At 50.9% G+C, this 20981-nt stretch overlaps 1 protein-coding gene across 1 annotated transcript; it reads right to left on the reverse strand.

The window, feature by feature from the left end:
• Window positions 1-1250: 1250 nt before the first annotated feature.
• Window positions 1251-20581, reverse strand: LOC130110774 (seipin-like). The gene is made up of 10 exons (XM_056277957.1): window positions 20517-20581; window positions 18175-18448; window positions 17890-17971; window positions 11869-12012; window positions 11684-11719; window positions 7842-7976; window positions 6521-6618; window positions 5447-5576; window positions 3439-3607; window positions 1251-1438 (listed from the first exon to the last, which is right to left on the reverse strand). The coding sequence occupies exons 2-10, from the start codon at window positions 18441-18443 to the stop codon at window positions 1251-1253; spliced, it is 1251 nt and encodes a 416-aa protein (XP_056133932.1). The 5' UTR covers window positions 18444-18448; window positions 20517-20581.
• Window positions 20582-20981: the final 400 nt, after the last annotated feature.

Consider the following 20981-nt stretch of genomic DNA (forward strand, 5'->3'; position numbering starts at 1 on the left):
AACAAAAGCCATGTTCTTATTATTTCTGTCCTCCTACATCTCCAGTAACATCTCCCTCCATGTGGTACCAACACATGATCCTGCAGCTCTGTGTACACGGCTTAGTAGCATGGTTTTTGGTTTCTCTAGTTCCGTTTCTACGGCAATACATCCCATGATATTGTCTACTACTTGCGACATACTATTGATAGATTTACCATTGTAGTTTTTGTCAATGTATAAAGCAACCCCTCCACCCTTGTTTTGATTGCTATTCATAGAAGACATCTCACATCCCTCAGTGTCGAGCGTGGCAGTTTGTTCCTCATTAAGCCAAGTCTCAGAGATGCTGTTGCAGTGAATTGGCTCTTCAGCTGTCTTAAACAGTGTGGGATCTTTGAAAGGGTTGAATTCAGGCTCCTACTGTTGAAATGTATGATTGATATTGCTCCATTCATTTTTGAATTTCTGTTAAACTGTTCCTCAGTATGGTATTCACAATGGTTGTGTGTGTTGATGTAGAAACTGTTCTTGGGATCAGTATCATTCTCCATATCATGCCCTTTATGTTCAGTGAATTCAAAGGCTTTCAGTCCAACAGCTTCATATTCTGAGATCAGTACGTGTTGATTCATACCTCCAGTTGGGGATGAATGACATGTGTCAGTGAGGCTTGTCATGGGTTGTAACTGGCATGGGTGTCAGAATTATGAGCTTTGCTGTTCTCCCAGGGTTGTCCTCTCTGATACTTGTCCAGCTCTGCAATGTCCCTGATGGCCAGCACTTTAGCTTCCTCTGGAGATCCATTCAGTTTTATGAACACTTGACAGTTTGTTGTCCACGTTGGTTGAATCCTGTTTTGCTTCTTCAAGATGCGTGCTAGTCTGGTGATGTCCACGTTTTTCTTCGTCAAGTGCTCGTTGAGATGCACGTTGGTGCCTTTCAGCTCCCTTCCCTGCCTGAGCAGTGCTGCTTTTTGTTTCCTGCTCACAAAGCCAATTATTATGGCTGGTTTCACGTTTGGATCTTTTTGGGGAAGAGGACGACACGCCTCGATATCTCTGCCGTCCACTTTTACCCCCTTACTGTTGAAGAAGGGGATCACTTGCTGCTCGAGGGAGACCAGGGCAGGCTCGGTGGGCTCTGGATCCTTCGCTGCAGCCCTGGCGTAGGACCGAGGCCGGATTTCCAAGCCGCTAATAATCAGACCATTCATCCTGGAGTATTGTTCCAGGTCTGCCACACAGCCCTCCAGTATGGTTATTTATTGTTTAATCTTTGTCGTCATTTTGTCTTCTCAGGTCCTTTATTTCTCCCGTCAAGTCCATTATCAGTTGTTTCTGTTGTTTAGAGATGTTTGCGATCTCTTCCGGCATAAAGTTGAGAGATTTCTTTATGTCTTCAGCTTCTTCCTCTGTAACTGTGCTTGCCTGCTTCGGTCCCATCTTGTGCCTGATTGCTGAATGGCAATTTAAAAATGTTTGCATACAGGAACTGAGACTGCCTATTGGATATCAGTCAGTCAAGTGTTGGGTTGTAACTCCTTCCACCTCCCCTGAGTTGTGGTCTTGTCGATCCCCTCTGGCCAGGGGTCCCACAGAGTAGTGTCCCAGTGGAATACCAGGGTGAGGTCGACAAGATTTACACGTTCCCAAGAGCTGCTCGTTGCAGCGAGATGTAGCAGAGTTCCGTCACCTCATCCAATGCTACGGCAGTGGAAAGAAGCAGCCACGCTGCTCCTCCCACACACCCGGAAACGTCTGGTCTGTCCGTGATAGCCAGGTGTGCTCCATGTGCCTGTCAGGTGGTGTTAGAGTCAGGTGATGTCAGGTGGTGTTGGAGTCAGGTGGTGTTAGAGTCAGGTGGTGTAAGGTGGTGTTAGAGTCAGGTGATGTCAGATGGTGTTAGAGCCAGGTAATGTCAGGTGGTGTTAGAGCCAGGTGATGTCAGGTGGTGTTAGAGAGTCAGGTGATGTCAGGTGGTGTTAGAGTCAGGAGGTGTTGGAGTCAGATGGTGTTAGAGTCAGGTGATGTCAGATGGTGTTGGAGTCAGGTGATATCAGATGGTGTTAGAGTCAGGTGGTGTTAGAGTCAGGTGATGTCAGGTGGTGTTGGAGTCAGGTGGTGTTAGAGTGAGGTGATGTCAGGTGGTGTTAGAGTCAGGTGGTGTTGGAGTCAGGTTTTGTTTGAGTCAGGTGATGTCAGGTGGTATTAGAGCCAGGTGGTGTTAGAGTCAGGCGGTGTCAGAGTCATGTGATGTCAGATGGTAGAGCCAGGTAATGTCAGGTGGTGTTAGAGCCAGGTGATGTCAGATGGTGTTGGAGTCAGGTGATGTCAGATGGTGTTGGAGTCAGGTGGTGTTAGAGTCAGTTGATGTCAGATGGTGTTGGAGTCAGGTGGTGTTGGGGTCAGGTGGTGTTGGAGTGAGGTGGTGTTGGAGTCAGGTGGTGTTAGAGTCAGGTGTTGTTTGAGTCAGGTGATGTCAGGTGGTATTAGAGCCAGGTGGTGTTAGAGTCAGGCGGTGTCAGAGTCATGTGATGTCAGATGGTAGAGCCAGGTAATGTCAGGTGGTGTTAGAGCCAGGTGATGTCAGATGGTGTTGGAGTCAGGTGGTATTGGATTCAGGTGGTGTTAGAGTCAGTTGATGTCAGGTGGTGTTGGGGTCAGGTGGTGTTGGAGTGAGGTGTGTTGGAGTCAGGTGGTGTTGGAGTCAGGTGGTGTCGGAGTGAGGTGGTGTCGGAGTGAGGTGGTGTCGGGGTCAGGTGGTGTTGGGGTGAGGTGGTGGTGGAGTCAGATAAAGAGAGTTGTGTGTTGAGTTCCCTCCTGAAGCCTCATTAGCAGGTGTCCTGTGTTCTGCCTGCCGTGAGTCCGTGTCCAGGCGGGCTGGGTCGTTATGACAACATGCTACCTAGCTTTGCTATGTTTACTAGACACACACACACACTCAGGCCTGGCTGATGCTGCCAGGTGTGATCCTGTTGCAGCAGAATTTCATATCAGTAATTATAAAACCTAATATGAACGGCTTACACTGCTCTACCAAACTCAACATAGCGCCCTCTTGTGGTCATTCCCTGGTGGCTGATCGTGAGTCCTCTCTGCACAGTAAATATTCGATAAGAGTGTAAATTTGCTGTGCACTTAAAGTGGAAGGGACTACTGGAGATAAGAATCAGTTTGGTGGGATGTAAAATAGGCCAGCCCCCTCGGGTCCTCCCACCCAAGCTGAGGGATGAGCAGCAAACATGTCCTAAAAAGAAAGGGGCACTTGAAAACCCACGGTGGTGGTCTCTGTGGACTTTCACACACATTTTTTTTACACCTCGTCCCCCCCGTCCTGAAGGTATATGTCGCGATTGTGGCACATTTCCGGTTTTTGTATCTAGCCCCTCTGGTGGTCTCAGTCTGGCCCCGAATCCTCAATTCCACTATGATGGACTCTGTGAGTTCTGCACCTCACTGGAGTCCGCCAGCAGATTGGGGCCCTGCTGGACCACAGCTGTGGGTCTTGTATGGAGTCGATCCCGCAGCACAGGGATGTCTGCCAAGGAGTTTGGAGCGCCGGCCCTGTCCTCCTCTCGGTGGCTGTTGTCCATCATCCCCTCCGATATGTGTCTGTTTGTTATGGACTGTAGACAGGAAAGCATCAGTTTTACAAGTCTTAACTGCGACTGGCTTCCTACAGGAGCAGGATCAAATAAGCAAAGAGGGCATCAGTTGGTAGGCTGCACAGGTGCCAGAGACCCCTCTCTGCTGATGTGATCCACAGTAACCTCTAGGGTTGTGGTACATTTTGAGGATCCATCCATCCATCCATTATCCAAACCGCTTGTCCTTACTCAGGCTCGCGAGATGCTGGAGCCTACCCCATCAGTCATTGGGTGGCAGGCGAGGAGACACCCTGGACAGGCCGCCAGGCCATCACAGGGCCCACACACACACACACACACACATTCCCACCTCGGGACAATTTAGTATGGCCGATCAACCTGACCTACATGTGTTTGGACTGTGGGAGGAAACCCACACAGACACGGGGAGAACATGCAAACTCCACACAGAGGACGACCCCCAAGGTTGGACTACCCCGGGGCTCGAACCCAGGACCTTCTTGCTATGAGGCGACCGTGCTAACCACTGCGTCACCGTGCCGTCCCATTTTGAAGATCTCGGTCTTAAGATCATCTTTCCTGAGTATTTTCGATGAGTGTCAAACTTCCCCCGAGGAAATGGATGAAGTGCATCTGGTCTAGTTTCACGGTTACCATGGCGCGTCTCTGAGCATCGGGAGAGTGCGATCAGAAGCATTTCCTGGGGACGAACACAAGCCTAAATAACCAGTAGCCTTGTGAATGGGGACTTTTACTATCATGGTAAACTACTATGGCATCAGTTATGGCGTCGAACTGGACCTGCACTGTTCTGATGCCAGTCTTTACTGCAATGTTGGCCCCATTGGTCTTTAGTTGAACTAGATTGGACTAGTCCGGTCAGGCTAGACTTGGACTCGCTACCCTAAAGATTTGCTCTGGACTTGGTCATTCCGTGGGCGATCTTGGCTGCAAGGCCAATCTGAGGAAGCTCGTATGAAAACACCGTTTACTCTGATACAGGGATGTGTGCACTCACCATAATGGTTTTGCTGGTCATTTCTTTCTTTTTTGGGGGGGGGGGGGTTCGCCTTTTTCTCCTCAGTTGTATGCAGCCAATTACCCCACTCTTCCGAGCCATCCCGCTCGCTGCTCCACCCACTCTGCTGATCCGGGGAGGGCTGCAGACTACCACATGCCTCCTCCCATACATGTGGAGTCACCAGCCGCTTCTTTTTTAAAAAACCCCCCCTTTTCCCCCCAATTGTAACTGGCCAATCACCCCGCTCTTTTTGAGCCATCCCGGTCGCTGCTCCACCCCCTCTGCCGATCCGGGGAGCGCCCCAACCGACCAGAGGAGGCGTTAGTGCAACAACTAGGACACATACCCACATCCAGCTTCCCACCCGCAGACACGGCCAACTGTGTCTGTAGGGACGCCCAACCAAGCTGGAGGTAACACGGGGGTTCGAACTGGCGATCCCCATGTTGGTAGGCAACAGAATAGACCGCCACACCACCCGGATGCCCACCAGCCACCTCTTTTCACCTGACAGTGAGGAGTTTCACCAGGGGTACGTAGTGCATGGGAGGGCCACACTACTCCTCCCAGTTCCTCCTCCCCCCTTAACAGGCGTCCTGACCGACCAGAGGAGGCGCTAGTGAAGCGACCAGGAAACATACCCACATCTGGCTTCCCACCCGCAGACACAGCCAATTGTGTCTGTAGGGACGCCTGACCAAGCCGGAGGTAACACGGGGGTTCGAACCGGCAATCCCCGTGTTGGCAGGCAATGGAATAGACCACTACGCCACCCGGACACCTGTGCTAGTAATTTCTGAAATGTGCGTCTCTACCAGGGCATTGTGTCCGCCTACCTGTTGTGTGGTCCGTGTGACTCCCAGCAGCAGCCTTGTGTAGCTGAAGAGCAGCATGAAACTGAGGAAGATCACATTACTGCAGATGCCCAGCAGCGCTGACATGAGCGGGAATTCGAACAGCAAATATCTGAAGGGATACAGCCACAGACAGGGTGTTAGTTAGGACAAACCGTCTCCCCTTCGTCTGTGATTACAGACCTTTTCGCTCAGCAACAGGCTGAAACCACTGAACAGCGAGTGATGTAAAAGCCAGGCTGGCTTCGTGTCAAATCAGCGGTGGTGCTTTTTCGTTTCTGCCGTTACACAGCACAAATAGTGCCGCTGGACAGCATTCTCCGATGTGTCATCCAAGGTTCCTGTATCTGTATGTAAGTCTGATGTTCATAATGGTTTGGAAGATAAAGCAGGTATACATGATCGGGTAAAACATTAAAATTACCTGCCTAATGTTGAGCAGCCCCCCCGAGTCTGGTCCAATCACACAGAAGAGCTGCTGTAGCTCAAATTGCTGAAAACGCTCATGCTGGCTATGACAGACAGGTGTCAGAACACACAGTGCATCACAGCTTGCTGTGTATGGGGCTGCAGACCGGTCAGCAAGCCCATGATGACCCCTGTCCACTGCCGAAAGCACCTACAATGGGCACGTGAGCGTCAGAACTGGATCATGGGAAACTCTGGGTCCTGGCATTCATGTGGATGCTGCTTTGACATGTACCGCCTACCTAAACATCGTTGCAGACCAGGTACACCCCTTCATGGCACACATTGTTCAGGGATGGTTTGAGGAATATGACAGAGGTCAAGGTGTTTTCTTGGCCTCCAAATTCCCCAGATCTCAGTCTGACTGAACATCTGTGGGATGTGCTGGGAAAACAAGTCCAAGGAGGCCCCACCTCACAACTTACAGGACTTCAAGGATCTGCTGCTACCCTCTTGATGCCAGATACCAGAGGACACCTTCAGAGGTCTTACGGAGTCCATAACTTGACAGGTCGGAGCTGTTTCGGCACACAAGGGGGACCTACTCAATATTAGGCAGGTGGTTTTAATGTTTTGGCTGCTGCTTACGTGATGCCGGTGAAGTGAGCGTGGACGTAGAGCTGAGCTGAATAGATCTGCACCCGGCTGGACAGGATCTCAACGATGGCCCTGACAGAAGGGCTATACTGTACACAGAGAAAAGCTGGTTAAGATGACCACAGCAGAATACCCCACGGACAAGCTACCATCCTGAAGATCTGTGCGATACTTTGAACTGCTGTTGCATGGAAGCCAACAGCAGACCCACAGCAGAGCAGGCCCTCCAAGTCAGGAAGGTGTGCGCGGTTCATTTTAATGGTAAGTGCTGGGTAGGACGGTGGCAAATGATACAGCGCGTGGGGCTTTAGGTCTTCCCAATAAAGCTCAGTGCACAGGAATAAGGCAGGTAGCAGCCAGTCTGAGGAACAAGCAACGTTGTGGCTAATACGCAGAAACGGCATGGTTTTAAGAATATCTTTTACCAGTGGATACGACAACAATAGCTGAAACGACCCTACGTAGTGTTTTTGTTAAGACGGTGGGGGAACGTTGCTAACGGGACGGTACCGGCGGCTCTGCTTCACGAATGGCTTCTCTGGGATTTGGAGTAATCCCACACCAGTAGCATTGCTCATGTCACCGGACGTATCGGAAAGTAAGGCAAAAACACCAAACACAGGATAGCAGCAATAAAGTGCTCTGGGTGGCCTCAAATCCAGATTCTGCTCGTACCACAGCAGGTGGATAAACCACCCGGGGCCTGGCACGCACAAGAGGATTACTGAGTTAACTGGCCACCTGCTCCAAGTAAAACCTCCACCCTCATCCAAGCCGACCATCCGAATCCGGGTCGCGGGGTGCCGGAGCCTATCCCAGCAGTCACTGGGCGGCAGGCGGGGAGACACCCTGGACAGGCTGCCAGTCCACCACCCACCCACACACACACACATTCACACCTAGGGACAATGTAGTACGGGTGATTCACCTGACCTACATGTGTTTGGACTGTGGGAGGAAACCGGAGCCCCCGGAGGAAACCCACGCAGGCACGGGGAGAACATGCAAACTCCACACGGAGGACGACCCGGGACGACCCCCCAGGTTGGACTCCCCCGAGGTTTGAATCCAGGACCTTCTTGCTGTGAGGCGACTGTGCTACCCACTACGCCACTGTGCCACCTCCAAGTATAAGCTGAAACAGCTCGTTTTACTGTATTCAATATTCCAGACTGGGGAAGGTACCGGGTTTTAAGTCGACGCAGTTATGCAGCTAGTAATCCTGCTTCGTGAGACAGGCGCCTGGGCCAGTAACCCCCACACCCCCACCCCCACACCCCACACCCCACACACACACACAAGCAGCACTCACAGGGTTGTCTGTGTAGTCGGAGAAGAGCTCCACCTGCAGCAGCTGTTTCTGCTTTGCCACTCCTGTCACGTATGCTGGGAGAAACAGTAGCATCTCCGCAGTCCTCACCAGGTCTGAACGATACCTCAGCATGGTCTGATGCCAATAGGTCGACAGGGTCAGCATGTCACACACACACACACACACACACACACACACACACACACACACACACACACACACACACAGACTTGATATTATTTCAAAAGGACTTCAAGCACTTCTGTCTTGTATTCCGAGTATAGTAGATACAACCTGCTTGTGGGACTCCCCCCTTTTCTCCCCAATTGTACTTGGTCAATTATCCTATTTTCTTAGCCGTCCTGGTCGTTGCTCCACCCCCTCGGCCAATCTGGGGAGGGCTGCAGACTACCACATGCTTCCTCCGATACAGGTGGACTCACCAGCCGCTTCTTTTCACCTGACAGTGAGGAGTTTCGCCAAGGGGGACGTAGCGCATGGGAGGATCACGCTATTCCCCCCAGTTCCCTCTCCCCCCTGAACAGGAGCCCCGACCGACCAGAGGAGGCGCTAGTGCAGCGACCAGGACACGTACCCACATCCGGCTTCCCGCCCGCAGACACGGCCAATTGTGTCTGTAGGGACGCCCGACCAAGCCGGAGGTAACACGGGGATTCGAACTGACGATCCCCATGTTGGTAGGCAACGGAATAGACCGCTATGCTATGCGGACGCCGTGCTTTTTGGGACGTTTATTGTGAAAGTGGAGCTTTTATTTTGAAAGCAAGTAGTGCTTCCTTTGCCCTAAGAAACGAAGTCGGCCATTTTAGTTTGCCAAGAAGTCAGCGGGACATGCGGCAGCAGCAGCGTCTACTGTAATTCTTGCGCCGCGTGTTGCCTCAGGAAGCGTTGTCTTTTTACCACAGTCACCGTGAATGCGACAGTGCCGCAAAATAAAGCACTAGGAGCATAGAATGCTACTCTCTGACTCCGGTATCCATTTTGATGGGGTTTGTCTGGCTGCTTAGTTGTGTTCCTTTCCTCTTTGCACACAATCAAATCAAATCAGTTTTATTTGTATAGCCCAATATCACAAATTACACATTTGCCTCAGTGGGCTTAACAGCAACACAACATCCTGTCCTTAGACCCTCTCATCGGATAAGGAACTCTTCCCTAAAAAAAAACCTTTAACAGGGAGAGAAAACAGGAAGAAACCTCAATGAGCACAGTACAACTTCTATGGGATGGCCTTAACAGATCCATATGAATCCCTCTGTCCTATATGTTAAGTCCAGTCGTTCATGTGAGCACATCAAAGCAAACAATACACAATACAGGCGTTTCTTTTGTTGGCCACCCTAACTCTGACAGTTATGGAAAAAAATGATCTGTGATGGATGCATGTTTTCAGCCATGCCATTACACACATTTCTCACCCCCTCTATTGGAGGTTTGTAAGGTGGGAACTGGGGCCCCCTAACGGTGCTCATAGGGTTCCATGGGGGGAGGGGGGCGCAAATGAGGAAAACTTTTATTCCTGGATTTCATTCAGGTGAAGTGAGGACAGTGAGAGAGAGAGTGATAAAGCATGTTTTGTTTCCATCATTTCCTGCTCCAAATAGACCCAAACCAAATTCGCCAACAAAATAAATCTTGCATGGGGATCACTCAAGGCAAAATCTGACAAAATGAGTCTGTGAGCGGATGAATGGCCACTGTATTTGGATGCCCTTGGCATATAAAGGTACGGGAACCAGTGCTGCGTGCGTGTAAATAACATAGGTTTGCCACGCTAAACAAACCGAGCGCACAAAAGGGAAGTGGGTTTTAAAAGTGGACTGCTGACATCTGCTCCTACGTCCTCTTTACACTCCCATCATCCTCCAACATGGACAACCCTCATCATGACTTTCCCTTGCCTTAATTTACCTTCACCTTTGAGCTCAATGTGAAGCAAAGTGTTTAGCCAGCTGTTCTGCCGTGAAAGTCACTCCTTAATTCCGCTTCCGGTGTGGGAAGACGGCGGCGCGAATTCGCATTTACAGCGGCCTCACCCAGTATCATCGATGCAGGGTCTCTGTCCACGTCTGCGTCTAAGTTTTGTCTTGGTTTGATGGCTGGGAGGGCTGGCGCTGGATCGGCTGGGAGAGCTTGGCCTGCTGCATTGTGGGCCCAGCGACCACGGCCTTGCCCGGAGTTGTGCCCGAGGAGGTAACACTGAGGGCGGTCTGACAGGATGCAGAAACGGGGCAGGCTAAGTGAACTGCTAGCCCATGCAGACCGGCAGTTCCGATAACACCTAGGGTAGTCTGGCGACGGCCTCACCCGGCGTTGACTGTGGCGTTTTTGATGTCGTCGTGTGGAGTGTGGGGAGGTGTGTCGAGGGTGTCTTGCTGGGAGGGCTAGCGCTGGATCGGCTGGGAGAGCTATGTCTGCTTCACCCCGTTGCCACAGGAACCACGGCCTTGCCCGGAACTGCGCCCAGGGGGGTAACACTGAGGGCGGTCTGACAGGACGCAGAAGCGGGGCAGGCTAGGCTAACTGCTAGCCCAATCAGACTGGCGGTTCCGACAGTCATCCTGGCTGGCGTTCGTTCCCTTGGACAGTGTTTTATTGTTTAGTTTGGATATGTGTGTAGTTCTTGTAGTTTTTGGATGTGTTTTTGTCTTTGTGTTTCGCTGCTGTGGGCTGGGGGAAACGGCATTTTGTTTCATTTCATGTGCGCAAGTACATGAGGTGAAATGACAAATAAAGTGCTCCTGATTCCTGATTAATAGTTTCCCCCCCTTTTTACCCATAGTTTCAGTGTGCAATGCTAAATCTTTACCTTCCTACCAATTAAAGTGGCAAGAGATCCTGGGTGGAAGTTAGCAAGAGCTAGCTATATTTTGCCAACATCCTCCAAAAGAATCCGCCCCCTCACTTCTGATTAAGAGTTTGTGAGCGCATAAACTGATTGACAGCAAGTACTGACCAATGGAGACACCAGCTTGCAAAGAAGTCTCCTGATTGGCTGATAAGGAGCAGCTACAGAGCACATATGAATGCCTAGCGTGGCTACATATCTCAGTGCATCTACTTCTCTGATACCTGTCGGGACATAGAAAGAGTTTGAGCAAATATTATATAAAAAGTGTTATAAATTAAAATTGTTGATCGTCACTTTAATAATCTGACTTCCTGAGGAAGAACCACCTTACCACCTCACTGCTTGTGTCCTTCTACCGCTGCTCCATAGAGAGCATACTGACCTACTGCATCTGTGTCTGGTTTGCCAGCTGCACAGTAGCAGAGGGGAAAGCGCTCCAGAGGGTCATCACCACCGCCCAGAAGATTATCGGATGCCCACTCCCCTCCCTGGAAGACCTGTACAAGTCCCGCTGCCTCAAAAAAGCCAATGGTATCCTCAAGGACCCATCCCACCCAGAACACCATCTGTTTGAACTGCTGCCCTCGGGCAGACGTAACAGGACAATAAGAGCTCGGACTAACAGACTAAAGAACAGCTTCTCTCCCCGAGCCATAACCGCACTAAATGCTGCCAAGTCTTGATTCCTGACTTTTTGTGCAATATGTTGGTGTCCAGTAGAATGTAGAAATGAATGTGTGTGTGTTTTATGTTTTTAATTCTTTTTATAATGATCTTTGCACTGATAAGAACTGCACTTTCAAATTTCGTTGTACTTGTACAATGACAAATAAAGTTCTGTTCTATTCTGAATCACTGCTACATCAATTAACTGTCCACTCATCTGACCAGAAAAGTCAGGTACTGGCTACAAGAGAGGGCAGGCCAGGCGGTGTGGTTAGGGGCTATTGAGCGTCGGTGCTGTACTCACAAAGCGAGAGCTGGAAGCGGTGAGTAGCTGTGTCGCCTGAGAAACAGAGCAAGAGCAACATAACAGAAATCAGTAACCAAGCACTATATGATTATGCGTTCGTATGTGGCTACCTGTGATGTTCTGTGGTGCATGTGGGCACATAAAGCAAACCTAGATGCAATAAAAAGGGAAGACTAACTCACAGAGCGGAGGGAAGAGACAACTACCCTTCCTTCTGCAGAGTAACAGGTCATCCTGATCATGAACATTCCCAGCTCTTGATTGGCTGGAGAATCTGGCACGTCCAGTTCCAGAGAGATCCGATAGGACTGGCCAAATACCATTACCTGCAATGGTAAATTCACAGTATGATCAAGATATACAGAAAATCTCTTACTTCTACTTCCAGCTGCTCCCGTTAGGGGTCGCCACAACGGATCATCCGTTTCCATCTCTTCCTGTCCTCTGCGTCTTCCTCTGTCACACCAACCACCTGCATGTCCTCCCTCACCACATCCATAAACCTCCTCTTTGGCCTTCCTCTTCTCCTCTTCCCTGGCAGCTCCATATTCAGCATCCTTCTCCCAATATACCCAGCATCTCTCCTCCACACATGTCCAAACCATCTCAACCTTGTCTCTCTTGCTTTGTCTCCAAACCGTCCAACCTGAGCTGTCCCTCTAATATACTCGTTCCTAATCCTGTCCTTCTTCATCACTCCCAGTCAAAATCTTATCATCTTCATCTCTGCCACCTCCAGCTCCTCCTCCTGTCTTTTCGTCAGTGCCACTGTCTCCAAACCATACAACATAGCTGGTCTCACTACCATCTTGTAAACCTTCCCTTTAACTCTTGCTGGTACCCTTCTGTCACACATCACTCCTGACACTCTTCTCCACCCACTCCACCCTGCCTGCACTCTCTTCTTCACCTCTCTTCTGCACTCCCCGTTACTTTGGACAGTTGACCCCAAGTATTTAAACTCAAATGCCTTCATCACCTCCACTCCTTGCATCCTGACCATTCCACTGTCCTCCCTCTCATTCACGCATAGGTATTCTGTCTTGCTCCTACTGACTTTCATTCCTCTTCTCTCCAGTGCATACCTCCACCTCTCCAGATCTCCTCCACCTGCACTCTACTCTCACTACAGATCACAATGTCATCCACAAACATCATAGTCCACGGAGACTCCTGCCTGATCTTGTCTGTCAACCTGTCCATCACCATTGCAAACAAGAAAGGGCTCAGAGCCGATCCTTGATGTAATCCCACCTCCACCTTGAACCCATCTGTCACTCCAACCACACACCTCACCACTGTCACACTGCCCTCGTACATATCCTGCACCACTCCTACATACTTCTCTGCAACTCCCGACTTCCTCATACAATACCACACTGTTATGTATGCACACATCGACAGTGCTGCATTTGATTTGGTGCTGTTCTATTGTGCTGGGATCGATTGGTGATGCCTGCGGGCTCTGGGTTGTTTGATCGGGTCTGCCTTTGATGCTGTGTCAGTCTAAATAAAGAATGCCACGGAGAGGTTGTGTCGAGCGACAGCGCTGTGTCCTGACGTGATTTCTAAACTTAATATTGGCGACGAGGATGGCTGATATCTCCCTCCCACCACCTGCCCCCTTCCTGGCATTACCTGGCGAGCCTCCGGTACCATGGACTCGCTGGCTACATAGTTTTGAAAATTACATCATCGCCTCAGGGCTCGACGACGTGAGCCAGGCTAGGAAGACGGCTCTGTTGCTACACTGCTTGGGAGCAGAGGGTTATCGTGTGCTCGGGTCTCTGGGGAACTTCACAAGCTTTGCCGAAGCTGTGGGACTTATGAGCACCCATTTCGCTGCTCCACAGAGTGCCCTCCTTCGGCGATTTATATTCCGTCAGCGACACCAACTGCCTGGTGAGTCTGTGCGGCAGTACGTAGCTAATTTGCGAGGGCTAGCTAGCTCATGCAAGTTTGGCGCGCGTCAGGACGAGATGGTTCGCGACCAGCTAATCGAACACACCAACAACGCAAAGGTGCGTGAGACTCTCCTGCTGGAAAAAGACGGTCTGCTGCTGTCCACAGCAATTACCATCGCACTACAGGTTGAGGTAGCAGCTGAGTGTGCTGCTATGCTAAATACACAGCAAGTGGCCACCTCCAGTCAAGCTGCCAACGACTCCTCCCTCTACTCACGGCTGCCCCTCGGGACGCAACCCAGCCAGAGCGAGGCGGGCGCCGACTCCACTGGGGACGTCTTGCAACTGCAACGACGGCGTTCTCGGCCCCGCCCTCAACAGTCCTGTGGTAACTGTGGATCTCGGTCTCATGTTTCAAGTGCTCAGAACTGCCCTGCCCGTGGCCAGACATGCCGTAGCTGCGGTAAGCACAATCACTTTGCCAACGTCTGTCGATCTTCCCCGGCTGGGTCAGAGGGCCACACCCCCCAGTCTTCAACCGCCGTCATTCACAAGGTGAGCTCTGCGCCAGTGTCATTCAAATCATGCACAGTCAACATTAATGATGTGTGCATTCCCCTGTTGTTGGACACCGGTGCAAGTGTGTCTCTCCTGAATGTTGATACCTACAGTCAATTTTTCGTTTCACTGCCACTGTCCGCACCCTCAGCTGTCCTCTGTGGGTATGGTGACTCCAAAATCGATCTGGTTGGCTCTCTCCAACTGACTGTCCGCTATGGAACCAAGCTGGTGCCTAATGCAGTTTTTCATGTGGCACGCCGTGGGGCCAACCTGATGGGCCTGGACCTGTTCTCCGCTCTGGGGTTCTCCCTCTTAGACACAAGGGGGGCAGCAATCCTGACTGTCGCCACACCTTGGCAGCAGAAGTGGCCATCGCTGTTTATGGGGCTGGGCTGCCTCTCCGCCTTCACCCATCAACCTCTCCTCAACCCTGCTGTGAAATCTGTCATCCAACCACTGCGCCGCATCCCGTTGGCTCTCCGTGATGGGGTCTCCGCCGAGCTGCAACAACTGCTGGAAGCTGGCATCATTGAACCGGTGGACGCGTCACCTTGGGTCTCAAATCTCGTGGTGGCTAAGAAGAAGTCGGGGGGCCTGCGTGTCTGCGTCGATCTACGTGCAGTAAATAAGGCAGTGGTCCCTGATAAGTATCCACTGCCCACCTCAGAAGAACTCACTGCTCAGTTCTATGGCTCTGAGGTGTTCTCCAAGCCCGACCTCAGACAGGGGTACTTACAGGTGCCCCTCCACCCCAGCAGCCGAAACCTCACAGCCTTTGTGACACATGCAGGAGTGTTTCGCTACACCAGGATGCCTTTCGGTCTCAGCTCCGCCCCTAGCTGCTTCCAGAAAATCATGGTCTCCGTGCTGGCTGGCATACTGGGCGTGGCCATTTATCTGGACGATATTGTGGTACACGGGCCCACCAGTGAAATCCACGACAAGCGCCTTAACATGGTCTTCGCAGCCCTGTCCAAGCACAAGCTAACTCTCAATGCTGAGAAATGTGTCCTCTCTGTGCCAGCCATCGACTTCGTGGGGTTCCGGCTGTCAGCGAGCGGTGTAACTCCACTACAATCCAACGTAGACGCCATTCAGGCCATCCCTGAGCCCAGCTCGGCCGCCCAGGTCGCCTCCTTCCTGGGTATGACAAGTTACTACCTGAGGTTTCTTCCCCAGTACTCTGCGACCACAGCCCCCCTGCGCCAGCTGCTGCGTAAGGACGAGCCATGGGTGTGGTCAAAGGCATGCAGTGACGCTGTGCGTGATCTCAAGACTCAACTGACTTCACCACCAGTGTTGGCTCACTTCAACATCTCCAGCTCCACCTTTGTGACCTGTGACGCATCAGCCACAGCGATAGGGGCCGTGCTGTCTCAAACCCAGAACGGTGTGGAGAAGCCCATTGCCTTCGCCTCCCGTGCCCTCAACCTGACCGAGCAGCGGTACTCCGTGGGTGAGCGTGAGGCGTTAGCCTGTATCTGGGCTTGTGAAAGGTGGCACCTCTACCTCTATGGCCGCTCCTTCACCCTCAGGACAGATCACCAGGCCCTGACAGCGCTGCTGTCCACATCTGGGACAGGCCACAAACCCCTGAGGCTGCACCGCTGGTCTGACCGCCTCCGCCAGTACAACTTCAGCCTGCAGTTCACCCCAGGCAGAGACAATGTTGTCGCCGACCTGCTCTCTCGCTCTGTCTCCACCCCAGCTCCACAGACGGACACTGACTGTGTGGAAAAGGACATTGTCCAAATGCTACACACACCCCTCCAGGCCACTGTCTCTCTGCAGGAGCTGAGGGCAGCCTCCGAACAGGACCCTGTCCTCTCCCAGCTCCGCACCTACATCCAGAACGGCTGGCCTCACAAGGTCCCAGAGGAGCTGGCTGCGTTCGCCCGAGTCAGACAGGAGCTCTCCTGCTGGAACGACACCTGCGTGGCACGTGGGTTTTGCACAGTGGTCCCAGCTGCTCTCCGTGCACGTGTCTTGAATACGGCGCATGAAGGCCACCTGGGCATTGTGAAACTGAAACAGCGCTGCCGAGACCTGGTGTGGTGGCCGGGGATAGACAGAGATATTGAGGCTCTGGTGAAGGACTGTTCTGCCTGCCTTGTGAGTGGCAAGACTGGCCACCAGGCTCCCCCACCCCTGCAACCTCTCGCCTGGCCCTCTCAGCCCTGGGAACACCTGCAGTTGGACATTTGTGGTGAGATCCATGGAGTTCCCCACCACCAACGCTTCATGGTGGTCGCCTACGATCTACACTCAAAATGGCCTGAACTCACCACTTCCGGCACTGTGACCTCACAGATCATCATCGACTTCCTGGACTCTCTTTTCTCTCGCTGGGGCCTCCCAAAGGCCATCACCACTGACAACGGCCCTCAGCTGGTCTCTGCTGAGTTCACTGCTTATCTCGAAAGCAAGGGCATCCGTCATATACGCACTGCGTACTACCACCCCCAGGCCAATGGCGGCGTTGAACGTTTTCACCAGTCACTGAAGAATGGCCTCAGAGCACACATGGCCCAAGGGTGCTCTTTCACGCAGGCCATCCATCACACTCTGCTGCACTATCGGGCCACACAGCACTCGACCACAGGCGTCTCCCCAGCCTCTCTCATGCTAGGCTGGGAACTGTGCATGCCCCTTGACAGGCTCCGCCCCTCCACACCTCAGGCACCTCCCTCTGGGGTCAGAGCCTCAGTCACTCGTCAGCAGACGCGGATGAAGCAACGGTTTGACCAGTCAAAACGAACCAGGGTGCCAGACATCAATGTGTCAGACTGGGTCAGGGTCCGCAGGCCCCACAGGGACAATAAAATGGCTTCATACGTCCTCTCCTCTCCAAGTCACCCGTCAGCTGGGCCCAGCCACTTACCTCCTCAGCGATGGCACTCGGTGGCACTCCAGTCGTCTACGGAAGGTGTCAGCTCCGCCACACACAGCTGGTGACACAACCATAGCCATTCCCTCAGCATGGCGAGACGCCCCGGGGCTTCATGCAGCTCCTACACGGGCCCCAGACATTTCTGGGCCTCAGCTTCCCCTGCCATCTCCCTCCCCACCTCGGCCTGCCCAGCCTCAGGCCGCCCCGCGACCTGTTCGCACACGTTTACGCCCTGGCCACCTAGAGGACTTTGTGTCAACCTTTCATGTTTGAAATCCTGCCGGGGGGGGGGGGGGGAATGTTATGTATGCACACATCGACAGTGCTGCATTTGATTTGGTGCTGTTCTATTGTGCTGGGATCGATTGGTGATGCCTGCGGGCTCTGGGTTGTTTGATCGGGTCTGCCTTTGATGCTGTGTCAGTCTAAATAAAGAATCCCACGGAGAGGTTGTGTCGAGCGACAGCGCTGTGTCCTGACGTGATTTCTAAACTTAATACACACCTCCTCTCTTGGCACCCTGTCGTATGCTTTCTCTAAATCCACAAAGACACAATGCAACTCCTTCTGGCCTTCTCTATACTTCTCAATCAACATTCTCAAAGCAAACATCGCATCTGTGGTGCTCTTTCCTGGCATGAAACCATACTGCTGCTGCTGATCATCACCTCTCCTCTTAACCTAGCTTCTATTACTCTTTCCCGTATCTTCATGCTGTGGCTGATCAACTTTATAAAGATATGAAGATATACTGAAAATAACGAAAGTGCATGTTGCACTCAATAAAATATTCCCGACGGGGGAGTATGCAGACAGTCAGACAGGAGTGTAGAACTTATGCTAGCTACCTGGTTTTTACTGTTCCTCTGCATGGAGATGTTGGCTGTGGGATATGAGCACAGATGGGAGGCAGAGGACTCACAGTCTGACCTAGAAAACAAGAGTGTGAGAACAACGGAAAGAGAAAGATACGTGAACACTGCATGTTTTAGTGAGAAGAAAAAAAAAGAAAGCAGGGATGAGGGAGGGAAGGCCATATCGGCAGACATGTTTGCAAGTCAGTGAGCAACAGAAATACATGAAAGAAATCAACATGTATGTTGGGACGAAACAAAACATATCAAGTCGCCCACCTGTAATAGAAGTGTACAGGGGTGTGATATACCGCATTCGGCATGTAAAAATAGTAGAAGCTCCCATACAGGAAAGTGGCTGTCCAGACGAGCAGGAAAAGGCTGCAGAGCATAACGGTCCCCTGCAGCAGTCGGAGTCTGATCCGCAGCATGGCCTGGGCGACGGCGTCCTGCAGCTGCAGAAGAACCGCAGCAACAAAGAAGCTCCATTCGGACACCGACTCTCTGTGGTCATTGGAGGCAAACCTCGCTTCACTTCCGTGATCCATGAGGCCTAAACAGGTGATCACGATTAATACTCAGTGAACCTCGTTGCACTTTTCAGAAGGAATAGCACAGTCAGCCTACTTAACAGAACACGTTAGGTAAGTAAAGATGTACATGTCACGAGGACGCATGAAAGCAACAAACACTTTTTAAGGATCTGTATAAACATATTGCGAACTTTGCTGGCCTAAGGTCCCTGAAGTCCTTCTACCTAGGGATCCCAGAGGACAAGACGTTTCAGGGATGGGCAACATGATCCAGAAAGGGCCGGTGAGGGTGCAGGTCTTTGTTCCAACCAAGCAGTTACACACCTGAGTGTACAAATCAAGGGCCTTAGCAAAGACTATTGGTTGACTAATAGAATCAGGTGTGTTACTACTACTACCACTACTTCCAGCTGCTCCCGTTAGGGGGCGCCACAGCGGATCATCCGTTTCCATCTCTTCCTGTCCTCTGCATCGTCCTCTGTCACACCAGCCACCTGCATGTCCTCCCTCACCACATCCATAAACCTCCTCTTTGGCCTTCCTCTTCTCCTCTTCCCTGGTGTTGTGTATAAGTCACAACAGCGTGACTGTAGTCTAGGACACTGCCGCTTTAAGTTTTACTACAGCCGGTTTATGGCAGCCGGTTTATGGCAGTAACACGGGACGTGGTTGATGCTATGCTGTACGTGTATGTGACGTTTACTGTGGCAGCAATAAACACAGTTTGATTCAAAGTCGTGGTCCGAGTTTTGCTGGACACAACACCTGGCAGCTCCATATTCAGCATCCTTCTCCCAGTATACCCAGCATCTCTCCTCCACACATGTCCAAACCATCTCAATCTTGCCTCTCTTGCTTTGTCTCCAAACCGTCCAACCTGAGCTGTCCCTCTAATATACTCGTTCCTAATCCTGTCCTTCTTCATCACTCCCATTAAAAATTGAGCACCAGGTGTGTAACTGCTTGGTTGGAACAAAGACCTGCACCCACATCGACCCTTTCTGGCTCAGGTTGCCCATCCCTGATGGAAAGAGATCAGTTTGTAGCCCTGATGCATGTTTTTAAGGAAAGGGCTTCTTTGAGAAGTAACATACATATACGTTATGTCATGTATGCAGAGGACTGCAGAGGGGCCACACCTGATATGAATCTTATGCTCATGGGTATCTGGGTGGCAGCTGGTGGACGAACTCAGTATTTTTGAGAGCTGGCATTGAGAGTCAAACCAGAAACCCGTTGGTCTTAAAGTTACCACTCTGTCAATCAAAACTTATTGAAGACCTGCCTAATTATGATGTAACTTCACAGGTCCATCGTATAAAAAGTATCTTTCATTGGAGATTTGTATCATGAAAGAAACTATTTTTTCAAGATGTGCCCTCGCTTGATATCTGGGAACTCCCTCTGCCTTCTTCATATATGGACTAGCAGAACTTGAATACAGAACCAGTGTGGTTGGGTAAAATGCAGTAAGAGCGGATGTAAACAGGGCCGCACACATAAAGCCACCTCTTTCACAGTGTTGAGTTCCATAAAACCACTGCATCCAATCCCAGTCACAAGCACTGCCCTGGCATGTCAGATGACTCTACATGTTGCAAAGACTAACTGCACAACTCTCACATGGCTTTACCGTCATACAGACACATACAGCAACTGACAGTGGATGACATCCTCTGTACTGTGTACAATACTCTTACTAAAACAAAAGCACGTTGTACTGAAAGTTTGAGTTTGACAACGGTGTTACTGCTGCTTGAGGTTGTCTTTAGTGTATTGTGGAATTCTACGAAAAGATTCCTAAAAAGATCCAGGCAATACGCCCAGCACCCACATGACCATGTGTAAGGAAGAGAAAGGAATACAATAAAATTTATGTGGGATTCCCACCAAAGAGCAGCACTTTACTGACGAAATAAAGCGTATGGGGTCTGTCAGCCACCCAGCCTTCCAGTAACATGGCTGTCGTCAATTCAGGCCGAGCCACAAATTTGATAAATTTCTTTAACAGGATTTATGGTATTCCTATGTCCACTATCGGTACTAGGCCGAGAAATCAAACAATTCAGTAACAAGCTGAAAACTCACCTCTAATATCTCCTAAGTTTTGAAGAAATTCCTTGTTGCACAATTGAGTTGCACCATGCTACTGCGATTCTGCAGACTGGTTTCCCAGTCAGCCACCCAGATCCCAGAAAACACTTCTTGGCTTGTTGTTTTGTCCGGCCCACAAAAGGACAGCGTCTGCCAATTAGTGCAGAGTTCTTACTGCAGACACACTGTAGGGGAGAGGGGGAGGGCAACAAGGAGAATGCATGATATCAGGAACTGATACAATTTGAATTTGATACAATGTGATGATAGAAAATGATGATACTATGTGATGATACAATGTGATGATATAATGTGATGATACTATGTGATGATACAATGTGATGATAGAAAGTGATGACACTATGTGATGATACAATGTGATGATATAATGTGATGATATAATGTGATGATATAATGTGATGATACTATGTGATGATATAATGCGATGATACTATGTGA

Source organism: Lampris incognitus, chromosome 1 (assembly GCF_029633865.1).
Source record: "Lampris incognitus isolate fLamInc1 chromosome 1, fLamInc1.hap2, whole genome shotgun sequence".
NCBI classification, from domain to species: Eukaryota; Metazoa; Chordata; class Actinopteri; order Lampriformes; family Lampridae; genus Lampris; species Lampris incognitus.

Bases quoted from the DNA above. Each gene is read 5' to 3' on its own strand.
- LOC130110774 (XM_056277957.1), bottom strand. From the start codon at position 18,443: ATGGATCACGGAAGTGAAGCGAGGTTTGCCTCCAATGACCACAGAGAG. The intron at 5,577-6,520 runs GTAAGCAGCAGC...GTATCCCTTCAG, and splicing joins GCTCACTTCACCGGCATCAC to ATATTTGCTGTTCGAATTCC. The intron at 3,608-5,446 runs GTAGGCGGACAC...TCCTGTCTACAG, and splicing joins TCACACGGACCACACAACAG to TCCATAACAAACAGACACAT.